The 21454-nt window shown below is 60.1% G+C and overlaps 1 protein-coding gene across 2 annotated transcripts in view; it reads right to left on the bottom strand.

Annotated features, from left to right (window-relative positions):
* CACNA2D2 (calcium voltage-gated channel auxiliary subunit alpha2delta 2) overlaps positions 1-21454 on the bottom strand; it is a 210379-nt gene that overhangs the window by 2157 nt on the left and 186768 nt on the right. Inside the window, exons 7-33 of one of the 2 annotated variants that reach the window (XM_030283501.4) lie at positions 18879-19010; positions 18576-18633; positions 16459-16509; positions 16202-16301; positions 15337-15495; positions 14752-14859; positions 13986-14064; positions 13763-13812; positions 12929-13018; positions 12524-12592; positions 12061-12135; positions 11526-11600; positions 11282-11353; positions 10927-10998; positions 10706-10767; positions 8164-8240; positions 6948-6968; positions 4582-4642; positions 2206-2303; positions 1914-2004; positions 1720-1782; positions 1513-1616; positions 1329-1427; positions 1133-1227; positions 857-904; positions 389-460; positions 85-237 (exon numbers count right to left, since the gene is read on the bottom strand). In XM_030283501.4, the coding sequence (XP_030139361.2) occupies positions 85-237; positions 389-460; positions 857-904; positions 1133-1227; positions 1329-1427; positions 1513-1616; positions 1720-1782; positions 1914-2004; positions 2206-2303; positions 4582-4642; positions 6948-6968; positions 8164-8240; positions 10706-10767; positions 10927-10998; positions 11282-11353; positions 11526-11600; positions 12061-12135; positions 12524-12592; positions 12929-13018; positions 13763-13812; positions 13986-14064; positions 14752-14859; positions 15337-15495; positions 16202-16301; positions 16459-16509; positions 18576-18633; positions 18879-19010 (2234 nt within the window). The remainder of the gene's footprint in view (positions 1-84; positions 238-388; positions 461-856; positions 905-1132; positions 1228-1328; positions 1428-1512; positions 1617-1719; positions 1783-1913; positions 2005-2205; positions 2304-4581; positions 4643-6947; positions 6969-8163; positions 8241-10705; positions 10768-10926; positions 10999-11281; positions 11354-11525; positions 11601-12060; positions 12136-12523; positions 12593-12928; positions 13019-13762; positions 13813-13985; positions 14065-14751; positions 14860-15336; positions 15496-16201; positions 16302-16458; positions 16510-18575; positions 18634-18878; positions 19011-21454) is intronic. The other variant, XM_030283502.4, reaches the window with a different exon arrangement.

The raw sequence follows: 21454 nt of genomic DNA, 5'->3' as shown, positions 1-21454 counted from the left end.
TCCTCATGAGGGGCACTGGGGACACACTCACGGGTCCCTGAGCTCCCAGAGCAGCTGGAATGCACCATCCCTGTGGGTGCTCACCACGAAGACACCGCGAGGCGCCGCGCCCGTGTTGCTGGGGGCCTCAGGGGCACAGACAGACTGGAAGTCATAGGATTCCTTGCGGGCGTAGAAGGAGTTGTTGTAGAGGGCAGACATCAGGTTGGCATCCACTTCGCTGAAGAACTTGCCCACCTGAAGTGGAGACACCGAATCTGCACCCAAATGCCACCTTGGCACGGACTCCCCTGGAGGGGACTCGAGCGGGGCTGTGTCACAGACACGACCTCAAGGGTTCAGCTCCTCGCTGGCATCCACGCCCAGGAGAGCTGCGGGCACCGCTCACCTGGTACCAATGGTCCTCCTGGTTGGAGAGCACCAGGAAGCCCCCATCATCGATCAGGACACAGATGAGGTCCTGGGGAAGAAGGGCAGTGTCAGCCAACCCTGGCCATGCCCAGGGCAAGGCAGGACCAGAGGAGGAGGTGGCAGGCTGTCAGGCATGGGGGCAGCGCAGTGTCCCCAAGCTCAGAAGCATCTCAGTGCCAGGAGCACCCACGCTGGGTGCAGGGAGCAGGTGACACCACCCACCCTGGGGGTTTAACAGCCTTCTCAGGGGGTGCATGGTCCATGGGGCAACACTGTGTGGTGGGCTTCATCCCTGTGTGGTGGGCTGGGTCTGGCCAAGCTTGGGGAGCAGCAGGGCACACGGTGGGTGTACAGGCTGAGTAAGCAGGGGACAGGGACCTCTCCCACCTCTCCCAGCCATTCCATACAAACCCACCAGCTGCCCCTACCTTTGCCCACCACCCACCTTGTTGTTGGCCTCACAGTCCATCTCACAGCTGCTTGAGGGGTCACACTGTCAAGCAAAAGCAGGGCAGAGGGACAGGTTAGCAGGATGGTCATCCCCACAGAGCTGTCCTCCCAGCCAGCCAGGGACATGCAGGGTGGTGTCTCCAGAGGCTGGGGACAGGTACCCGGAGGAACAAGCCCATTGCAACCACAGGCACCATGTCCCAGCAGTGCCTCCCAGCAAGCACCCCCTCTCCAGCCCTGTTCCCTGGCTGTGCCAGGCCCCAGGACATACCCTGCGGGTGCCCAGCTGGTCCCGGTCTGTTCGGTTGCTCGCCAGCACTTTGAACTTCTCAGCCCAGGCCTCCAGGTCCAGCTTCACCCCCACCACTGGGGCAGTGGGGAGACAGGGGAGTGGGGAGTGAGCTGTAGCCTGGAGGGGTTGCAGGAACCCCCCAGCCTGGCCCCAGGGCACCCAGCTCCCCACATACCTGCGGGCTTCAGAGTCTTGCCCCCGATGCTGAGCTCCACGGCGGTGCTCACCAGGATCCCAATGGTGTTGTTCTCCAGGTCCAGCCCCTGGTAGCCAGCTGTGGAAGGCAGGGGTGGTATCAGGGGACACATGGAGCCAGTGGCAGCCTGGGTCACACGCTGTTGCCCTGAGCTGGCACCCACCATCTCGGTAGGGTGGCTTGAAGATGTAGCCCTTGTTGTCCAGGCTCCTCCGGTAGAAGCTGGCGTTGAAGGGCTCCGGCTCCTCCTCCCAGTCATCTGCAGCCCTGGCAGGGAGAAGCCACAGCCATGACTGTCACTGTCATCTCTGGTCCCACCAGAGATGGCCCAGCAGGAGCAGACACGTCACTGAGCAGGGCAGACACTCACTTGTTAGGGAAGATACGGGTGATGCCCCCGTCAGTGGCTGCGAAGACAGCCAAGAGGCTGTACCTGCAAGGAGAGGGGCCAGGTACACCATCCATCAGTGGGGTTTTGCTCTGTCCCTGCTTCCACGGTTCATCCCAATCCTCATCTGTCCCAAGACAGTGCTGCCCACCCTGGGCCATCTCCCCATCACCTACGTGTTGAGGTCCTGGTCCTTCCAGACTTGATCCACCAGCTGCTGTGTGATACCCGTGTCCAGGATGAGGTTGTGCAGGAGGAAGTTGTCGCCTTGGGTGGTGGACAGGAAGAGGAGGTGAGAGCTGACACCATGACGGCCACCCATGTCCCCTGCTCTGCCCCAGCACCCACTCTGCAGTAGTTCCCAGGATCCCAACCCCAGCACAGCTTATCCCCTGCTCCATCTCCCCCTGAATCCCCATCCACCCTCGACCCCCCAGCAGCCCCCCAGCAGCCATCCCAGCTACTCACACTGCTTGGAGTCTGGGGTCACCTTTTCCATGAGGGCAATAAAGTTTTCCAGGAATTCGGTGTTGTTATCCGACAAGTCGAGGTCTTTGCAATACTCTCTGGGGTTTGGGGGACAAGGTTTGTCGTTCGTGGGGATGGAAAAGGTAAGGTCAGTTCTCCCCCGGGGACGGCGGGGTGGCACTGGCCGTGCTGCCAGCACCCAGGCTTGACAGGGACACAATGGTGGTGACGTGCCACCTCTCCTGGGAGTGTCACCCCGCCAGGGGAACTGGCTGTGGGCATCTCTGCAGACTGCCCAGTACCAGCCCCTGCTGCCTGCAGTGCCACCAGAGAAGCGTCACACCACTCACCAGGTCTGTCACTGCCACAGGCACTGAGGTGCCCTCACCTCTGCCAGGGCAAAGTTTGATGGATCCTGGTTTGCCCAGAACGGTACAACACCGAGTCCATCTCTCCCCATACTGCTGGGGCTACTGGTGGGACTGGGTGCCTCTGACACCGTACTTACCTTTGGGGCTATGCCCACCCTGCCCTGCACCTGTGGCACCCCAGGGATTGTGGCTCCATTGTGGGTGCCAGCAGGGATTTGCCTCGGGATTCTCCATAGCTGCACTGGCAGCACCAGGCAGGCACTCAAGGCTGTACCTGTGCCTTTTGCACAGATGGTTGGGTGCTGGCTGAGCCCCAGCTGGCGGAGATGGGTGCTTGCCCATGGGCGTCACTGGCCCTGAGACACTCCTGGGACAGGCAGTATGGTGAGTGCCATGTCCCTGCTTCAGTCTGGAACACCCTGAGCGCAGAGTCCCAGCCCCACCGATGCCAGGGACAGCTGTAACCTGCTGGTCACCACAAGACTCTGACTGGGTGGCACATGTTAGTGCCACCCTGGTGTGCCAAGAGCCTCCTGTCCTCAGCAGTGTGGCTGTGAACAGTACCAGGGTGCTCAGGGCTCCCCTACTCACAACCCCTGACTCTGCCAAAAACTCTGTCATTAAGAGGAAAAATGGAGCAAAGGGTGGCAGGGAGCATGCCCACAGGGCAGCTGAAAAAGGTGAAGCACCTTGCCCAGCTCAGCTCGGCCCCTTAACCCCTGTTCGGGAGGGGAACAACCACCTAAATATCTCCACCGACACGCACAGATACAGGTACTCACACACCCACGGGGGACGGGGGATATACGGTTTCTGAAAATTTCCAGAGGCCCTTGGGCGCGGCAGCGCCAGCGGCAGATCATACAGTCGCCCTGGGTGCCAGGCACGCCCTGGCACACGGCCCCCCCCCCGCCCCTGCCCACAAGGGGGCAAGGGGGCTCATGGAGCCGCTCTGGGGGCACCGAAGGGCTCGCCCTGACTTCCACACCCGCTGTTCTCTCCAGCTGCAGCGTCTGCAGAGCCCCACACTGGACACTGAGCCCAGCACTGCAGCCTGAGCAGCACTGTGGGTGCAGACCCACTCCTGGGGCCTTGGGCTGGTGCATCCCCTCCCTGTCCATCCTCTCTGTGTGCTTACGGGCCAATTTTCAGTAACAGTGCTCCTGTTCCTCATTCACGCTGTGCTGTGGCTCCCATGTGCCCTTAGCCTGGGGACTAAGCTCCCCAAAAAGCCAGCGCTGCACAGCGACTGTACCTTCTGGGCTGGTTCACCCAGACTTGGTGTGAGTGACTGCTGCTCTGGCCCAGCAGGGTGGGGGGTACCCGCAGGTGGCCATGCTGGACTTCAACCCACAGCAATTCCCAAAAGCTGCACTGGCAAGACATCCCCTAACAGGACGTTTAATTGCCATAACGACCTATGAGCAGATAGGTGATTAGCTGGCAGTGTTAATTAGGGTTGGTCAGAGATCGCTCTGCAGTAGCGGGAAGGGCGGGGTGCTGGCAGAGCCATGGGGCTCCCCAAACAACCCACTCGAGGATGGCCCTTCATCCCTGCTAGCGACAGGACTGGGCAGCACGGCCCAGGGGAGGGGACATATCTGTCCGTCAAGGGGCCGCTACGCTGTCCTCATGTCCCCAAACCTCTGGGCATCCCGAAACCTCCCCTCCTTCTCCCTCCCCCCGCAGCCAGCACGACTGTATGATGCCGCCGGCGGCCCCTCGCTCGGCAGGGATTTTCAGAAACTATACCTATATATGCACGCGCAGAGGTCGGGCTGCACCGGGTGCATATATATATATATATATACACACTGTGCTGGATGCAACCGGGTGGCGCAGCGGGGCAGCCCCGCGGCCGAGCGGGCACACGACACACACAGCCACAGGGCCACAGGGCACGGGAGCGGGGACAAGGCACGATGAGGCGAGGATGGGGCGATGGCGGGGGCGGCAGCGGGGCCGGGGCGGATGCACACCTCGGCAAGCGCACACGCAAAGCTACCTGGGCGCAATGAACACATGTCCCTCCGACTCAAAGCTGTTGGGCAGCAGGTATTCAAAATCTGCAACAGAAAGGGAAGGTTATCCGGCGGGGAGCGGGGACGGGGGCGCCGGGGGCCAGGAGGGAGAGAGACGGACAGAGAGAGCGAGAGAGAGGGGAGGGAACAACAACAACAAAAAAAAAACCCAATAAAGAAAAAAGGCATTTGCTGCTCTTGGTAACAAGAGAGGAAAGAAAAGGCCGTTCTGCTGTTGCTGGCACCGCACGGGAAGGAAGGTTAGAGCCAAATCAGGAGAGGTTTGCCCATCTCGGCTCGAATTTGCTCGGTCGCGGCTGAAGGCGCGCGGGTGCGTACGCGCGGCCGGTACGCAGGGACACACAGACACACACACATATATATATGTGCGCACATGTATATATATATATATGCATGTTCGGGAGGGCGGGGGGACGTCTCTCTCTCGGGGGAAAGGGTGGTGGGCGAGGGCAGGGAACCACATGCTGCGCTCCTGGCCGGAGGAGGATCACCAGAACACTCGGTTGTCGGGAGGAAAAAATAAAGGGAGTTTTCAGGCATCAACATGGCCAGAGGGGAACCTTGCCGAGGACAGTCCAACCAGAGGCTCCCGCCCTGCCGCAGGGCCGTGCAATGCGCTGCCGGGCTCTGCTGCCGGGCACCGGTGCCCCCTCCCTCCCCGGGGCGGTGGTACCCCAATGGGGACGGGGATCCGCGCTCGCCCGCCAGCACGCTCTGCTTTAACGGGGCCACGCAGCCCAGTAGCTCTGGGGTGTCTCTGGAAATGCCCCGGCAGAAGACAGAGGATGCCGGGCTCAGCTCGCAGGGGCGAGCTGGGTTGGGGGGTGCATGGAGGGGTGCAGTGGGACACCCCTGGGACTACATCTCCCTCACGATGGGCACCGCCACCCCCTTGCCCTCCCGCCAGCTCCTGGTGCATTGCACGGCACAGCCAGAGGTTGGACTGTTGCTCTCTGAGGGCTGGAGGCAGGGGCTGGGTACAAGCCGATGAGAGGAAGAAGAGGAGGAGGAGGAGTACAAACACTCGTACTTGGTCCATCAGCATTGCCATCACAGGGGCGCTGGGAGGAGGCAACTCAAGGCTGATTGAACAGGGCTGAGGGTGCCACTTCCACCTCCCCACTGTGCTGCCCGCCCGGCCCTGTCCCCCATGGCCCCTCCTGTGCTGCAGTGCCCCCCACAAGCCGTTTCCCTGCCTGTGCCAGGGAGGGGGTGCTGCCGGGCTGGCTGCGGGTGGGTGCCATGTGCTGGGGGCTGTGTGGGATGGAGAGTGGTGGCGGGTCCCATGGGGACCGTGTGTGCCAGGTGTCCCCTGGCCCACTGTGGGGCTGTGCGGGAGCTGTGGGTCAGGAGGCCCCTCTGGCATTGAGGGATTTTGGGCCAAATCCTGTCCCATGAGTGATGTCCTGCTCCACTGCTGGGGGAGACTGACTCTGGCACTCGGCCTGCCTTGGTGGGACTTTGGGCTCAAACGTGGCTGCTCCCAGGGGCACAGATGGCACCAGGACACTGTACCTTCAGTGCTACAGTACACTGTACCATGCCATGCTGGTCCTCATGGCAGGGGGGATGGCCACTGAGCAGCTGTGGGGGCAGGCAGTGTGGCACCCCTGGGCTCAGCCGTCCTGCGTGCCCCCGGGGCCAGGCTCGCAGTCACCTGTGCAGCTGGGAGGCACTGCCCCAGGTGGTCCCATCCCATCTCTGCAGAGGGTTCCTGCTTGTAGGCTTTCCCCAAAAAGCCTGTCCCAGAGGCTGATGGCAGTGGTGGACTGGGCCCCCCACCTGTCCTCCATCCCTGCCACCTTTGGGCACCCACCCCTTAGCCCCCCACTCCCTGCACAGCCCTATCCCTTTCAGGTTGAGTTGTCTTGGGGAGGAGGAAGCAAAGGAGCCAGGAGAAGGGGAGAAGGAGTTGGAGGAGACGAGCGGGAGAAGAGGAGCAAGAAGGGGCAGCGTTGGGGAGGAAGAGCAGGGCATCCAACTAGCTACAAAATCCTCGTGGACCGAAAACGGCAGTTTCATACAAGGTCGGCTCTCGAACGGTATCGAACCAGGTTTGGGAGTGATGCGCAGGGAGGGAGTGGGGATTTTCGTGACAAAGCTCTCATGAACAGAACAAGACATGTTGCTTTCAAATAAAGGGGGAACTGGAGGAGAGGAGAAGGAAGAGGAGGAGAAGGAGAAGGGAGGAAGGGCGAGTTGGTGGCGGTTTGCAGGTTCGGCGTGGCAAACGGGCAGGGAGATGGGCAAGCAGGGGGCTGGGGGGGACTGGACACGGGGCAGGGGACGGGGTGGTGAAGGTGAGTGGTCTGAGACTGAAAATACTTGCCCTTCATTTTGATGATTGGTACTGTGTGAATCCACCATAGAGAGAAAGCAAGAAAAACAACAAACAAAAAACAACAAACAAAAAAAAAAAGGGGTTGGGTGGAAAGGGGGAAGGGGGGCACAAACAATATTTTATTCAATCGACGTTTGAATAAAAATATTGTGTACTATAATCATACCAAAAGGAAACCTCTTGCAAAAAACGACATGAAGAAAAGAAAACATAAGAAAAACCCAGTAACAAAAGGAAAAGAAAAGGCCACGGTGAAATAAGAACAAAAAAAAAAAGCAAAGATATAACTAGAAAAATATATAGATATATATTCAATACTCCAAAGGAAAATGAGAATCAGTAGCAAACAGTTGCAACAGTCTTGATATCAAAATGTCCTCACTGAGTCAGGGGGCATGCACGGCACGGTGGGCAGAGCTGGGGAGGACGCAGGAGTCCCCCCTCCCAGGGATGGGGACAGCCTGGCCTTGTCCCCACAGGGACACAGGGCTCCTACCCATGGATGGAGGGGGTGGCAGGGGCTGGATCCGGAGCGGGGCCAGGGTCAGGCCACCGGGGTGGCCAAGGGGGAGAAATGGGGGGAACCGAAGGGGAGAGGGGAAGGGTCCAGTTCTCCCATGGGGGAGAGGGTCCCTGGGAGCAGCGTGGACCTGAGGTGGGGAAAAGGCTTGGGGGTCAGGGGAAAGAGAGAGAGAGAGAAAGGGGGGCCAGGCTAACACACATGTACACAGATTAATTCCGAACAAAAATCGAAACCAACCAAAACCAAACAAATAAAAAGAATAAATGGCTTAAACCGAAACCAAAGTATTGTAATAAACCAAAGGAAATTAAAGCTATCCATGCAAACTTCCCCAGGCTCACGAATTATCTGGCTGCCACAGTGCCATCCCTCGTCCCCGGGAGGCGAGCAGGCAGTGCCTGCAGTGCTGCCTGCAGCCCCGGGCGGGGCTTTTGGGGTGCAAAGCACGAGGAGCAAACCCGGCCCGGGGGCACCCCAGGCAGGCAGCTCGCTTTCCCTCTGTGCGCTCACCTCCACTCACGCCTCTCTGAGCTTTCGTTTCTCTCTTTATTTTGCCTCTCACAGTGATCCCTACGACCTTTCCCAAGTCTTTGCTTTGTGTTTCTCCCCCCGACAGCCACGGGCTGGCGTGGGGTGAGGGGGAGTGTGAGAGGGCAGCAGGGAGAGCCAGGGGCTACTTACACTTCACTTGCAGGATCTGGTCGCTGAGGTTGGCCTGGATGTAGTAGGTACTGTAGGGAGGCAAAACCAGCCCCAGGCTGTGGAGAGGGAGAGCAGACACCTGGTGTAAGGCTTTACACCCACCCAGAATTCTTGCCCAGCTCCCAGTCCCTGCCTGGCACCTGCAGGCAGCAGCTTGACCCAGGTGATGGCAGGCAGCAGCCCCACTGGCCTCCTGCACAGCCTGCTGCATCCCTCTCCCCAGGAACTGCAGCCAGCGCTGTCCTGAGGCATCCAGAGTCATCCCCAGAGCACCCAGGGTCATCCTGGGGCATCCAGAGTCATCCCCAGAGCACTCAGGGTCATCCTGGGGCATCCAGGGTCATGCCCAGAGCACCCAGGGTCATCCTGGGGCATCCAGAGTCATCCCAGAGCACCCAGGGTCATCCTGGGGCATCCAGGGTCATCCCCAGAGCACCCAGGGTCATCCTGGGGCATCCAGAGTCATCCCCAGAGCACCCAGGGTCATCCTGGGGCATCCAGGGTCATCCCCAGAGCACCCAGGGTCATCCTGGGGCATCCAGAGTCATCCCCAGAGCACCCAGGGTCATCCTGGGGCATCCAGAGTCATCCCCAGAGCACCCAGGGTCATCCTGGGGTATCCAGGGTCATCCCCAGAGCACCCAGGGTCATCCTGGGGCAGCCAGAGTCATCCCCAGAGCACCCAGGGTCATCCTGGGGCATCCAGAGTCATCCCCAGAGCACCCAGGGTCATCCTGGGGCATCCAGAGTCATCCCCAGAGCACCCAGGGTCATCCTGGGGCATCCAGAGTCATCCCCAGAGCACCCAGGGTCATCCTGGGGCAGCCAGGGTCATCCCCAGAGCACCCAGGGTCATCCTGGGGTATCCAGGGTCATGCCCAGAGCACCCAGGGTCATCCTGGGGTATCCAGGGTCATCCCCAGAGCACCCAGGGTCATCCTGGGGCATCCAGGGTCATCCCCAGAGCACCCAGGGTCATCCTGGGGTATCCAGGGTCATGCCCAGAGCACCCAGGGTCATCCTGGGGCATCCAGAGTCATCCCCAGAGCACCCAGGGTCATCCTGGGGTATCCAGGGTCATGCCCAGAGCACCCAGGGCTGTGCTGGGGGGCACACATGGGCACAGAAGTTGGCACATCTGCATAGCCAGGGCTGAAATGGGCAGGATGTGCCAGCCCAGGAGCCAAGGGAGATGCATGTGGAAGAGGAACACGACATCTCTGTGAGGGAGGAAGGCAGGAAGTGACGCAGCCCATGAAAGAAGGGACAAAGCCTTCCCAGGCTGCAGAAACCAATGGCATCCATTATACAGGCACCAGAAGCCAGGTAAGTCAGAAAGGAAAGTGATCCAGGGATCTGGCATGCAGGGTGTGGGACAGGATGGGAAAGGAGATAGCAGGAGGTGGTTCTGGGGCTGCTTAACCCACAGGACACACTGCCAGAGGGAACTTGACTCCTTGGTGCCAGCTGCAGTGGCCATTGGCCTTTGGTGACAGTGTTTGTGCCAGGTGCTGTCAGGAATAAGTGAGCAAGGACCACATTCCTGACTCTCATTGGATGTAACACCTGCACCAAAGCACCAGAGCCACTGGGATCTGGGCTTCCTCCCTGAAGCACCCTCCAGATACCCCTGTCTGTGCTGGCAGCACAGGCATGGTCTGGGCATTGCAGCCAGCACAGCAGAGCTGCTGGCACCCCAAACCACAGGTGTCAGGAAGAGGGTGGTGGCTTTTTCTGTTCAGTGTTGGTGGCACTGCCAGGGAAACCCAGGAAATATCCCTGCTGCAGAGCAGAGCCATGGGAGTGTAGGGCTTTCATCCTACAGATGTGTCACCCTGTGGCATTGTCCCCTCCTCACCAGTGCTGCTTGGCTCCAGAGGGGTAACATCATGGGGGACACGACTGGGACTGCACTGGGGACACCTGGCAGTGCTGGGTAGTGGCTATGACCCTTTCCAGCCCCTCCTGAGCTGGGTGGTGAGGAGGAGGAGGGCACACTGGGCAACAGGGGCTCACATGGCTCCTCCTGGGATAAGGCAGCATGAGATGAGAAATGATGATGTCAGGGTCTTTCTTACAATCTGCTGGTCCAAACTGGTGCAAACTGGGTGAAAAAATGCAGAACTTTGCTCTCCTCTAGCTCAAAAGACACTGCCTGTGCTGCAGGGTGGGCACACATCACTGTCACCCACCCTAGGAGCAGGCAGGAGCTGCATGAGCCCCTGGCTGTGCAGACAGGGGGTGGCAGGGGTGGCACTTGTCTGGCCCCTTGCACACCAGCCCTGCAGCCTGTCTGGAGTCCTGGGGACTGTGTCCAAGCTCTACAGTGCCTAACACTGGCAGGCACCCCTTTCAGGAGTGCCCTCCAGCATATCTCTGCCTGTGTGCAGTAATGTGGCAGTGCATATGCAGGACACATCTCGGGGACTTTGGGAGCTGCAGGCACAGGCCCCCAGGCCTGTGCTGGTGTGGGTGCAGCCCCAGTGCAGGGCAGTCTGGGTGCACTGGCTGTGACACTCACCTGTAGTTGGTGCTTTTGATGGGAGCCCACGTGTAGGTCCGGAACACCTCGTCGATGTATTGCTGTGGGTCAGAGGGAACCAGTCAGGCCTGGGCACTGCCAGGACTCTGCTGGCACAGTGCCACAGGGCCCTGGCTCCCAGCCCCTCATCCCCACTGCTGGTTCTGGGTGCTCAGCACAGTGACAGCTCCAGCTGTGACCCCCTTCCCCTGCAGCGTTACCTCATCCAGGGACTTGATGAGGGTCTTGATGAACCTCTGCCCATCATTCCCATCAATCATGCTTCTCCGGATCTGTGGGACACAGAGGAAGCAACTGAGGGCCACAGAGCCCGGCCATGCACCTGTGGGTACCCATCCCTTGGGGGTGGCATGTGAGCAGCCTGGCAAGGTTCGTCGTGCTAGCACCCAGGGGACAGTGACCCAGCTCCTGTCCCCACCGTGGCTCCATGGGAGCTGTGTCAGCACCCTGAGGATGAGACTCTCTGCAGGGCAGGCTGCAGGGGCTGAGTGCCCTTTGCAACTGCAGATGAAGGGGGCCAGCCTGTGCCCCAGAAGCTGCCCCTGGTCTGCTCACCTCCTCCTTGTTTTCATCCTCCAGCTCAGCATCCAGGAAGTCCAGCGTCACTGGCTCACGGAAATTGATGATCTGCAGGAAGAAAGAGAGAGCCAGGGAAGGGCTCAGGGCTCCTGCAGCCACTGCTGAGTCCAGACTAACTCATCACAAACCCCACAATTAAGTCCTAAGGAGCCTGGAAAGCCACGTGTCCCTCAGGGCTTGGCTAATCCCCGTGGCTGCTGCCCCTGTGGCCCCTCCTCACCTGGGGCTGCAGGTTGGGGTGCAGCAGGACGTAGCCGTTCAGGTCGATGGCGAAGACGTAGCCATTGGCCCCCAGCTGCAGGAGGACAGGAGGAAGGAGGGGTGAGGCTGACCAGGTGGCTCAGTGGCATGACACACTGTGCTGGTGTGATCACCCTCACCTCTGCAGGCAGAGCTCACCCCACGTCACCCCCAGGGCTCAGCCCATTCTATCCTCATTTCCATTCTCAGGACAATGCAATCTGCCACTCCTGGGGAGAGAGTTTGCCTCTGGGTTTTCCCCACTGCTCCTTTCCCCAGGCCTGTAAGGTTTATTCCCTGCTGACCCTACAAGGGTTTTGGCACTGCACTGGGTCCCAGAGCATCATGCAGCTTTGACCCCTGCTCTTCTGCCTGTCCCAGTCCCTGCCTGCACCCATGGCTCCTGCTGGAGGTGCTCTGGATGCTGGGGCACAGCTCGGGGCTCCCATCAGAGGGATTCCACGCCAGGATCAGGCAGTGCAGGGCAGGGACAGACGGGAGGGGCCCCCACGCACGTTGTAACGCGGCGTCAGCCTCTTGATGTCATTGAGAGCCACATCGATCCCCATCACGCCCAGGATGAGCTGGTTCTGGAAGGAAATGCAGGAGGGAGGTGGGTGGGACCAGGGCTGTCACCTGTCACCACCCGCCCGGCCCGGGGACAGGGAAACAGCAGGATGGACCTCTTCTCCTTCTGGGCACGTGTGGGTCAGATTTGGATACTGCACCCCCAGGGACTCACAGCTGTCAGTTGTCCCAATTGAACTGTGAGAGCTGGCCAAGGTAATTTTGGGTCCTGGGGATGGCAGTCACCCCTGGTGTCACTGCAGGGAGGTGGTGCAGAGCAGGCAGCACCCCAGGGATGCCAGGGTCCCCCCTGCAGCCACACACACATCACCAGGGCACCTTCCCCACCCCACAGTGGTCCCACACCAGGGCTCCCAGTGCAGCCAGGGCAGGGGCAGCAGAGTCTCCTACCTTCCTGTCACTGCTGTCCTCTGTCAGGTTGAACACTGGCAGCGTTCCTGTCACCACCAAGCCCAGCCCCTGCACAAGCACAGAATGATGTCCCATGGCCCCTCACTGGCCTCAGGACCCAGGGCTGGGGGTGGGCAGCAGAGGGGGGTTACTCCCCTGACAAGGGAGATGGGGCACGTCCTGTGCAGGACCCTGGGGCCAGTGTCCTCATCCTCCTGCACCCTGGAGTTCTGTGGGACCCCAGGGTCAGTGTCCCCAGCTGCACCCTGGGGCTGTAGTCCCCACCCACGTACCCCGTGGAGCTGTATGGGACCCAGGGGTGGGGATCCCCACCTGCTCCTGGGGCTGTGTGGGACCCTGGGGCTGGGGGCCCCTCCCTGCACCCCAGGGCTGGGGGGTCCTTACCAGGGCATCCTGGTAGACATTGGTCCACTGGACCTGCTTGGCTCGGTTCCCAGCCAGAACCATGGGTCTGCCCAGCACATCCAGGTACTCCTGCAGGGACACAGGACATGGGAAAGGACAACGTGGGAACTAGGTGTCTCCTTGCTCCAGCCCAGTGATACCCTTGTCCCTAAGCACGAGGTGAGGCTGAGATAGGGGAGGGGCCTTGGCAGCCACCAAACCTGGGGGTACTGGGCACAAGCCCATTAAGATGCAAACAAGGTGCTGCTCACCACTGGCCATCACAGGCAGGCCAGGGGCTCCCCAGGCAGCACCCAGCCATTCCCGGGGCTGGGATTGCTCCATCATGCCTGGACCATGTCACTACTGTCTCCCTGGCTGCCATCTTCTCCTGGGGCAGGTTTCCCTTTTCCTGGCTCACCTTGCCAAGGAAGATCTCTGGGCAGGGAGGCAGCCCCTGTGCCACAATGCCAGCCCTGCCCTGCCCTCATGGCACCTCGTGCACATCTCATAAAGAAAAGGGGCAGAAAAGAGGCAGTGAGAGGAGGTGTGAGGCAGACAGGACTGGCTCTGCTGGGCTGGGCCCTGCCCACGCTCAGCTCCGTGCTGATTAATGCCTGATGTTTCATAATTAGTCACTCAAAAGGCAGCAGGTCCATGGGGAGCTGCAGAAGACGAATTACTTAATGGCACAGGGCCCAGCTGAGGGCTCAGCTCGGCTCCCCAGCTTGCTGCCACACTCACTGCCAGCCTGTGGGCTCTCCCCGGTGGGGCTGAGGCTGCCTGACCTCCCCCCAGGCAGGGCAGCTCTGCCTGCCTGGCTCCCGGCTGTACCTGCGTGTTAATGCGGATGGCGCCGATGGAGGGGATTTCGAAGTAGTAACCTTGGAAAAGAAAGAGAAAGGCAGCTGATGATGCAGCTGTCCAGCAGCCTGGCTGCCCTGCTGCCCCTCGCACCAGGGCTTTGCTGTTTGCTGGCAGTGGCACACACTGGAGCCGAGGGGTGAGCCCAGCACCCCGCAGCCCCCCGTGCCCGCCGGGTGCCAGCCCCGCTCACCTTTGTTGGCACAGGCCATCCACTGCAGCGGGGTCACGTCGTAGTTGTGCTGCCCCACGGAGAAGGTGAAGACCCGCACCTGTGGCAGAGCGAGCACTGAGGGCCATCCACTGGGCGCCCCTCTTTTCCACACCTGGTGGGCTCTTTTCCACATCCTAGCCAATGACAACCTCCCCAGGGCAGCGTGGCATTGCCTGCCACGGCCCACAGAGTGAGTGCACGTGGGCAGAAGAATCCTGCAAGTGCTGGCAGCAAGGGAGTCCCCATCTCCTTGTCTGGCCCCAGTCAGTCCTGCCCTCCAGCATCACTCTGTTGGCTCAAGTCTCCTACCTCAGTGGTCCTTGCTCTGGGGCATCGCTGCTCCCAGAGGGGTCTGTGCCCTCTGAGGGCACATGGACCAGAATCCCCCCACCTCACAGCAGTAACTGGGCAGCAACTGGGACCTTCCTGCTGGTTCCTCTGCCTGCCAGCAGCCCTGTCCCCATGCTTGGGGTGTGCTCCCCTCAGGGCCAGCATTCAGGGAGCCCACCAGCCCCATTCCCTCCCCAGCATCCTACAGTGTGCCTGGTCCCACGGCTCCTTCACAGGGAGGTGGGAGCCAGCTGCAAACCCTTCAGCAGGGCAGTGGCTCCATGCAGGAGCAGGCTGTTGGGGAGGGAGGATGGTGAGGAGGCAAATAGAGCAGAAGCCAGCAATGGAGCTGAAGCAGCTATCTCCCTCCGTGGTGAGCAGCCCCAGCCCAGCACACAGACCCACAGCCTCTCACCGTCTTGTTGGGCCAGTTGTACTTCTCAAAGACATCCTGCACTCGGTCCTCACCGCCGTCCGTGAACATCATGATCATCTTGTTGCAGTTGGCACGTGTGATGTTGGACTGTGGGGCAGACACAGCACCTGAGGCCACACCTAGAACCAGCAGTGCTGGGCACCGGGCTGGATGCAGCCAGGAGGGCTGGCCCCAACCCACATCTCTTCCCAGCCCATTTCTCTGAGGCAAGAGTGACCAGGCTGAATGGGCAGGAGGGACACTGCCAGCTGGGGAATAATGTTGTGGCTAATGCCACTTGGCACCTAATAGCACAATTCATCTTTATTTTACTGCTGGCACAGTGTCTGGTTGGGTCTGGCCCCTCCACCCAGCCCTGCTAACTTTTAATAACCCAGGGGGGGCGCAGCACCAGCAAAACCTTGGCTACAGTATGCCTGGAGGTGGGTTGTCTCCCCCAGCATCGAGAAGGAACACAAGGACCCCTCAGCACAGGGCAGCAGCCAGGCACTCGGAGCTGTGCTATCATCCCCAGCACCCACAGGTGCACCCTGCCCCCAGCCCCCAGCCCAGCCCCCAGCTCACGTTCTGCAGCTGGTCGAAGGCGTACTCAAAGCCAGCCTTGTAGTCTGTTGTGCCCTTGGCCACCATGCCCTGCACGTCCTCCTTGAACACCTTCTTGTTCCGGATGTTGGCCTGCACCAGGTGCTTGAAGCACGACACCGGCTTTGCCTTTTCATTGAACTGGGAGGTGAAATGGAGGGGAGTGGGTCACAGAACGGGCACAGGGCAGACACCAGCAGGCACAAGCCCCTCGTGACACCCAGCTCTCACGGGCAGCAGGTGACCCCGACGTGTCCCACATCCCAGGGAGGGCTGAGGCTGAAGTTTGGCTGGGACACTGCGGCACCGAGCTGCGGTGTAGGTGCTGGCAGCGCAGGGCTCACGGAGCCCTCACTTCTGCAGGAGCCGCAGCTGGTGCAAGCAGCCGTGCAGTGCTGCTCTGTGCCGCCACCGGGAGCAGCGCTGCCGCTCACTTACGGCTTCATTACCGGCCAAGGGGCCCATTCATTAGCGGGGCGGCCATCCAGCTAACAGGGCCGGCCAGACACGTTCATTAGTGCCGGGTGGGCCAGCTGGCCACACGCACATGTGGTGGCATGGTCACCGGTGGGGTGCCCGGTGTCAGCGGCTGGCGATGGACAGGAGGTGGCTGGCTGGGATAATGCAAGAACATCTCTGCCAAATGCCCCATGATAGGGGCAGCTTTTGCATGCTGAGCCCTGAGCAGCTGTTTCCTTATGTGCAGGTGGGTGGTTAAGAAGACAAAAAATGGTATTTCTGTCTGCAGAGCCCTTAGCCAGGTGTGTGTGGGGGAAAAGGGTTTCTGTGCTGGAGAGCTGGGAGATGCCTGGGGACACAGCCCTTCCTCTTGCCCCACGGCACTCACCGAGGCCACATTGACATAGTCATCATCTGAGAGGGTGTCCAGCATCTCATAGACTGAGGTCTTCATCAGCTTGAGGGTGAGGCCGCTCACACTGCCACTCCTGCAGGAGACAGGGGTGCTGGGAGCTTGGCAGCAAGGGAGCACAGGGCTGTGCTGTCCCCACAGCTTCCTTGTGGCCACTGGTGGGACAGTGGCACTCGGCAAGCTGCGTCACCATCCTGGCCTAAGCCCAGCCACGGCCCCCAGCATATACTCACACGTCCACAATGATGACCATGTCCTTTGGGGAGGAGGCACCTTGGATGTACCTGTGGGGTACAGAGTGGGCTCAGCAGGGTTGACTCATTTTGTGGGGACCCTGACTCTGCTGGCCGCAACCCAAGAGCGAAGCCCTGCCAGGGCACGGGCACTGGGGAGCTGTGCTGGGAGCCCTGGGCACCAGGGCTGTGGCGACCCCATGGCAAGGAGCAGGGACGAGGTGGCTGTGGGCAGGGGGCGGCGAGGACACGGCTCCCGTGGCACAGCAGCAGACGGGCAGCGACTGCTGCTCTGCGCTGTCAGCCTAATGAGCTCTAAATGCTAAACTCTTCCATCATCGCAGGCCCTTTCCTGCGTGCTGATTGTGCTGACACACACATCCATATTAAGATGCTATTTACCCCCCTGGTAGCTTCAAAGGCCAGGCTGATTAGGTTATTTTTAGCTACAAGGAGGAAAAATAATAACACTACGTAAATCTTCCCCACTGAAAACAATTAGGGAACCCTTCCTCACCCCTTGAAACAACTGGTGCTGCTCCCAGCCCTGCTGTGCCATCCTGTGAGGGAGGGGCTGGCACAGTGCTTAGCACCCATCCCATCCCAGACATGGCCATGCACAAGCCCACCTCACCATGCAGGAGGCCTGATCCTGCCCTGGCTGAAGGCCAAGGGAACCTCATTATTGGTTTGATCGGGACCAGGCCTCATGTGAATTAATTAGTGAGTTATCAGTATCAACTGCTCACCACTACTTGGGGGGGACTGGGGAAGGGGCAGGCTCTGATTGTTAATCCCAGGGCCTGATGCTCTCTAATTACATGTGATTACCCGGGTGGGATGCAGGATGCTGGCACATGGGGCCCTCCTGACATGGGTGCAGCATCCCCCAGCAGCTTCCTCTCGTGTTGGGGTGCAGGACATGCAGCTGCCCACGGGGCTCCTCCCTGCTGGCATGAGAGGGGGCTCTTGGAGCCTGCCCTGCTCCCAGGGCTGGGCTCTGGTGCAGCACAGAGCCCAGCTAAGATGCTGCCCCTAATGGGTTGTGGCAGCACATCCATCTCCAGCTGCCCAGCTCAAATGAATACCCTGGGCAGGAGACGGCTGTGGCTAATGGGGCCATTCATCAGGGGAGGGGAAGGCGGGCAAGTGGTGCCTGTGGTCATGGCCAGGATCGTGGCCCTGGAGCAGTGAAGGCTGTGTCCTGCATGGTACCCCACTGAGAGCAGGAGAAGGCCCTAAAGGGGGTTCCCCCAGGTGTGCTGTCCCCCAGCATGAAGGGTGCTGCTGCTCCTCCATGGCTGGGTGGACAACCAGGTGGCCAGCCTAGCTAGTGGGCAGAGAGCTGGGCTCAGTAGCCTCCATACACATCAGCAGCCCCCGCCCCAAAACAGCCTTCCAGTCCCTGCCCTGCAATAACCTGCACAGACACCTCAGCAGGGAACAGCTAATAATTAATGTGGAGCAATAAAAGGCAATTAACCATAGTAGCAGGGCCATTAATTTTCTGACAAGGAGAGGGGGCAGCTCCTGATGTGGGCAGGGGGATGATCCATTGGGATACAGGGCTCCCTGAACATGTGCCAGAGGCTGTGCCCACTCTCCTCTCCATGCCTGCAGTTCTAGGCAGCAGTGTGGGCAGGATGGGGCTGTCACTCCCCCAACTCCAGCTGATAAGCAGCACTGCCACACCAGCACCTGCAGCTGGGCTGAGGGGAGCCCATTCAATCCCAGCTCACTTGGTGTGGGCTAAAAGGCTGCTAAGCTATCACTGAGCCACAGCCTGCTGCTGCTGCCCATTCCTCTCCCCATCCTCCCAGCTCATGGTTTCCAAGCCAGTTGTTATCTCATTTGGATGGGAGTGCTGGCCAGGACTGAGTGCCAGCAGCCATGGCTGTGGTGAGGGGGCACAGGGTTCTCTCCACACTTTCATCTGCACCCAAGGATTTATCCCTCCATCCTTCTCCGCTTTCCCAGGAAGAGGGAAGGGGAGAAGGAGCCAAGTGCCGCAGCTTAGACTGTGTTATGGTGTCCCTTTGCCAGTTCCAAAATGAAATGGAAAGGGGAGGGAGCAGATTGCTCCCAGCCAGGAGCTTCCTCCCTGCCCAGCCCCTTACCAGGGCCGCCGGCGCACGTCGTAGAGGTCGATCTTGTTGGGGGCTCTCCATGGGGTGGCTGTGGGGAGAAGGAAGGGAGTGAGTGAGGCAGGGCTGTCCCAGGGTGGGGAACAGGGCAAGAGATGCCCAGGGCTGAGGAAGCAGCAGGCTCAGGTGGGAGCTCAGACTAATGGGCTCTGGCACAGCACAGCTGCATGTGTCAGACCAGGCCCAGGGGGGTGCTTGTCCACATGGAGCAGTGAGAAGGGCCCCGGCTGCCCTTGGCCACGGCCCCTCTGTGCCAAACCTCTCCCTGCCACGCACCGGGGTAGTAGCGGGTGACGCCGGTGGCGCTGCCGAAGACCTGCCAGAGCAGGGAGGGATCCTCCTTCCGGTTCTCGATGAAAACGTCCTCCAGGGCCTGCGTCCAGTTCAGCTCGTTGAGGATGACGGTGGCTGCAGGACACAGAGACAGGGGTGGGTGGGTGGGTGGGTGGAGGGAGCTGGGGTGGGCTGAGGGGTGATGGGGACTGCGCTGGCCCCAAGTGATGGCAGGGAGGAAGAGGTGTGTCCCCTCTGCCCCTTCCCAAGAAGAAGCCCATGGGGGCTTTCCAGCTTCTCCTACATCCCCTCAACCCCCTCCCTTCCACACAGCTCCAGCACCACTGCTGTCCCTTGTCCCCAGAGAAATGAGCCACTCTTCAGAGCTCCCCAGAGTGCTCACTGTCCCCATCTGCTCTGGGGCAGACACAGCCATCACTGGGGACAGCTGGCCTGCCATCTCCACTCCCTTCCCAGCAAAACTCCCTGTGCAAGCCTCCCTCCCTGGGGACAGTCACCGGCTGGGAAACCCAAGGCTGGTGTCCCCACGGGCTGTGTGGAGCCTCTCAGGCCCACTCTGCATTCCCACTGGTCCTGCACCTGACACAAAAGCAATTAAGATGCTGGCAAACAGCAGTTTTAAATTATTCAGCTATTAAAGCCAAAGATAAGCTGCTGGCATCCCCAGCCTGTGATTAATCAAGGGGGGCTGGCAGAGCACAGGGGGGCCACGTGGTGTGGCAGGAATGGGGCTGGCAGGGAGCTGGGATGACACCTCCCTGTGCTCGCAGGGGACCCCAAATGCTGTGGGAGAGGAATCCCACGATGACCACTGGTGCTGGGTTGCCCCAGGACTGCAGCATGGAGGAGCCAGTGGTGGGTGCCACTGCAGGAGCAAGGAGCCAGCAGCACCCTGAGACTAGGCACTGATCCCTCCTGGGAGACCCTCAGTGCATGTTTGGGGTGCAAGAACTCTCAGGAGCACCCCATCTCTTTGGCATTGGGCACAACAACCCAGTGTGGTGCTGCAGGGGAGCCAGTGTGCACTTGAGCAGTAAATTTAGCTCTCCTAAGCCTTCCTCCCACACCTGTCCTTTCTGGAAACACTGTCATCACCCATTCCAGCCTTCACTGTGGTCCCAAGGCACTGGCAGGATGTGGGTAGGTTTCCCAGGATGAATCCTGGATCCTTCTATCCCAGCATGACTGCTGAAGAATTGCCTTTCCCTCAGGCAGCCATGCCTTCAAACCATGATTTACTCTACTCGTATCTCCCCAGCCATTCCTCAGCACTGTGCCCACACACAGTGCTGTTATCTGGGCACTTAGGATGATTTCTTGTTTGGCTCTGACACGGGATGTGGTTTTTCCCAGAGAAGTGGTTATGAGCTGGCTGCCAGGCTGCTGCCTGCCTGAAGCAGCCCTGGGCAGTGCTGCCAGCCTCAGCTGGGCACCGGGCTGGGCCCTGACACATCCATGAGAGCCCTGGCAGCACCTACACACCCAGACCCTCGGGGCCCATCAGCCACACCATTTGTCGGTACTGAATGCTCCTCATATTGTCCCTGTGCCCAAACACAGCCCTTCTATTATCTCTGAGCACGAATGCAGCCCCTAAACCTTCCCTGGGCATGAAAGTAACCCCGTATCAACCCTGTCAACAAACACAATTCTACACTTTTACCATGTGCAGAGTGATGAAGCTGTGCCCTGGCTGGGATAGCTCCTGTCCCTCTCAGTCGAGGTCAGAGCTGCCAGCCCCACTGGTGACATCCCAGTCCCTGTCCCCATCTCATCCCTGCCCTCATCAGAGTAAGCCCAGCCCCGCCCTGCCCACGAGCGATAGCATATTTAATTAAAAACGGCAGAGTAAATAAAACACGTATAGGCTGTAATTTGTGTGTGTAGCGAGGGGTGACGGCGGCGGGCGTCGCCGCAGGGTTTAATCAGCGTGCCAGGCAGCGATAGCGCCTCTCCGCCGGTCCCACCGGGACACGCTCCCGCCCACAGCTCCGCGGGGCTCGCCACACTCACTGCCGGCCCTGGCAGGACAGGCTGGCCCCTGCTCCCACCCCAAACCACCCTCTGTGCAGCAGCAGCTGCAGACCCTTCCTGCACCCTGCATCTCTGGAGCATCCTGGTGTGGCCGGACCTGGCCTGATCCCTGTGCCCACAAGGGCTGTGTTATGAACAAAACAGCCTGGCTGGGACACTTGGCTTGGGCTAAGTACTGACATTGAAATGTTAATTAGCTAATTGTTCCTGGGAATCACCTACCTCCCCCCACCCTCACTACCATTCTAGGACTGGGATGCAAAATAATCCAGTGGAATCATGGGAGGGGGTTTTGGGGATGAAAAACCCCCTAAATGGAAAAGATGGGCACAGTGGAGGGGGCTGGATGGGTGTGCTCGTTGGGGAAAAGGGAACCCCATCCCTAGTCTGTGTTTGACCTGTCACCATAACCTGCAGAGGACCAGACTGGACTGGGCTGTGGGAAGCAGGAGCAAAGCACACACACTTCCTGATGTTACCAGGAGAAAAGGAGAGGGACAGCTGCTGCTGGACTTCGGCAGCAG

Source organism: Taeniopygia guttata, chromosome 12, assembly GCF_048771995.1.
Source record: "Taeniopygia guttata chromosome 12, bTaeGut7.mat, whole genome shotgun sequence".
In the NCBI taxonomy this organism is placed as follows: domain Eukaryota; kingdom Metazoa; phylum Chordata; class Aves; order Passeriformes; family Estrildidae; genus Taeniopygia; species Taeniopygia guttata.
Note: the sequence above shows the minus strand (reverse complement) of the source record. Positions and strands in the feature narration are given on the sequence as shown.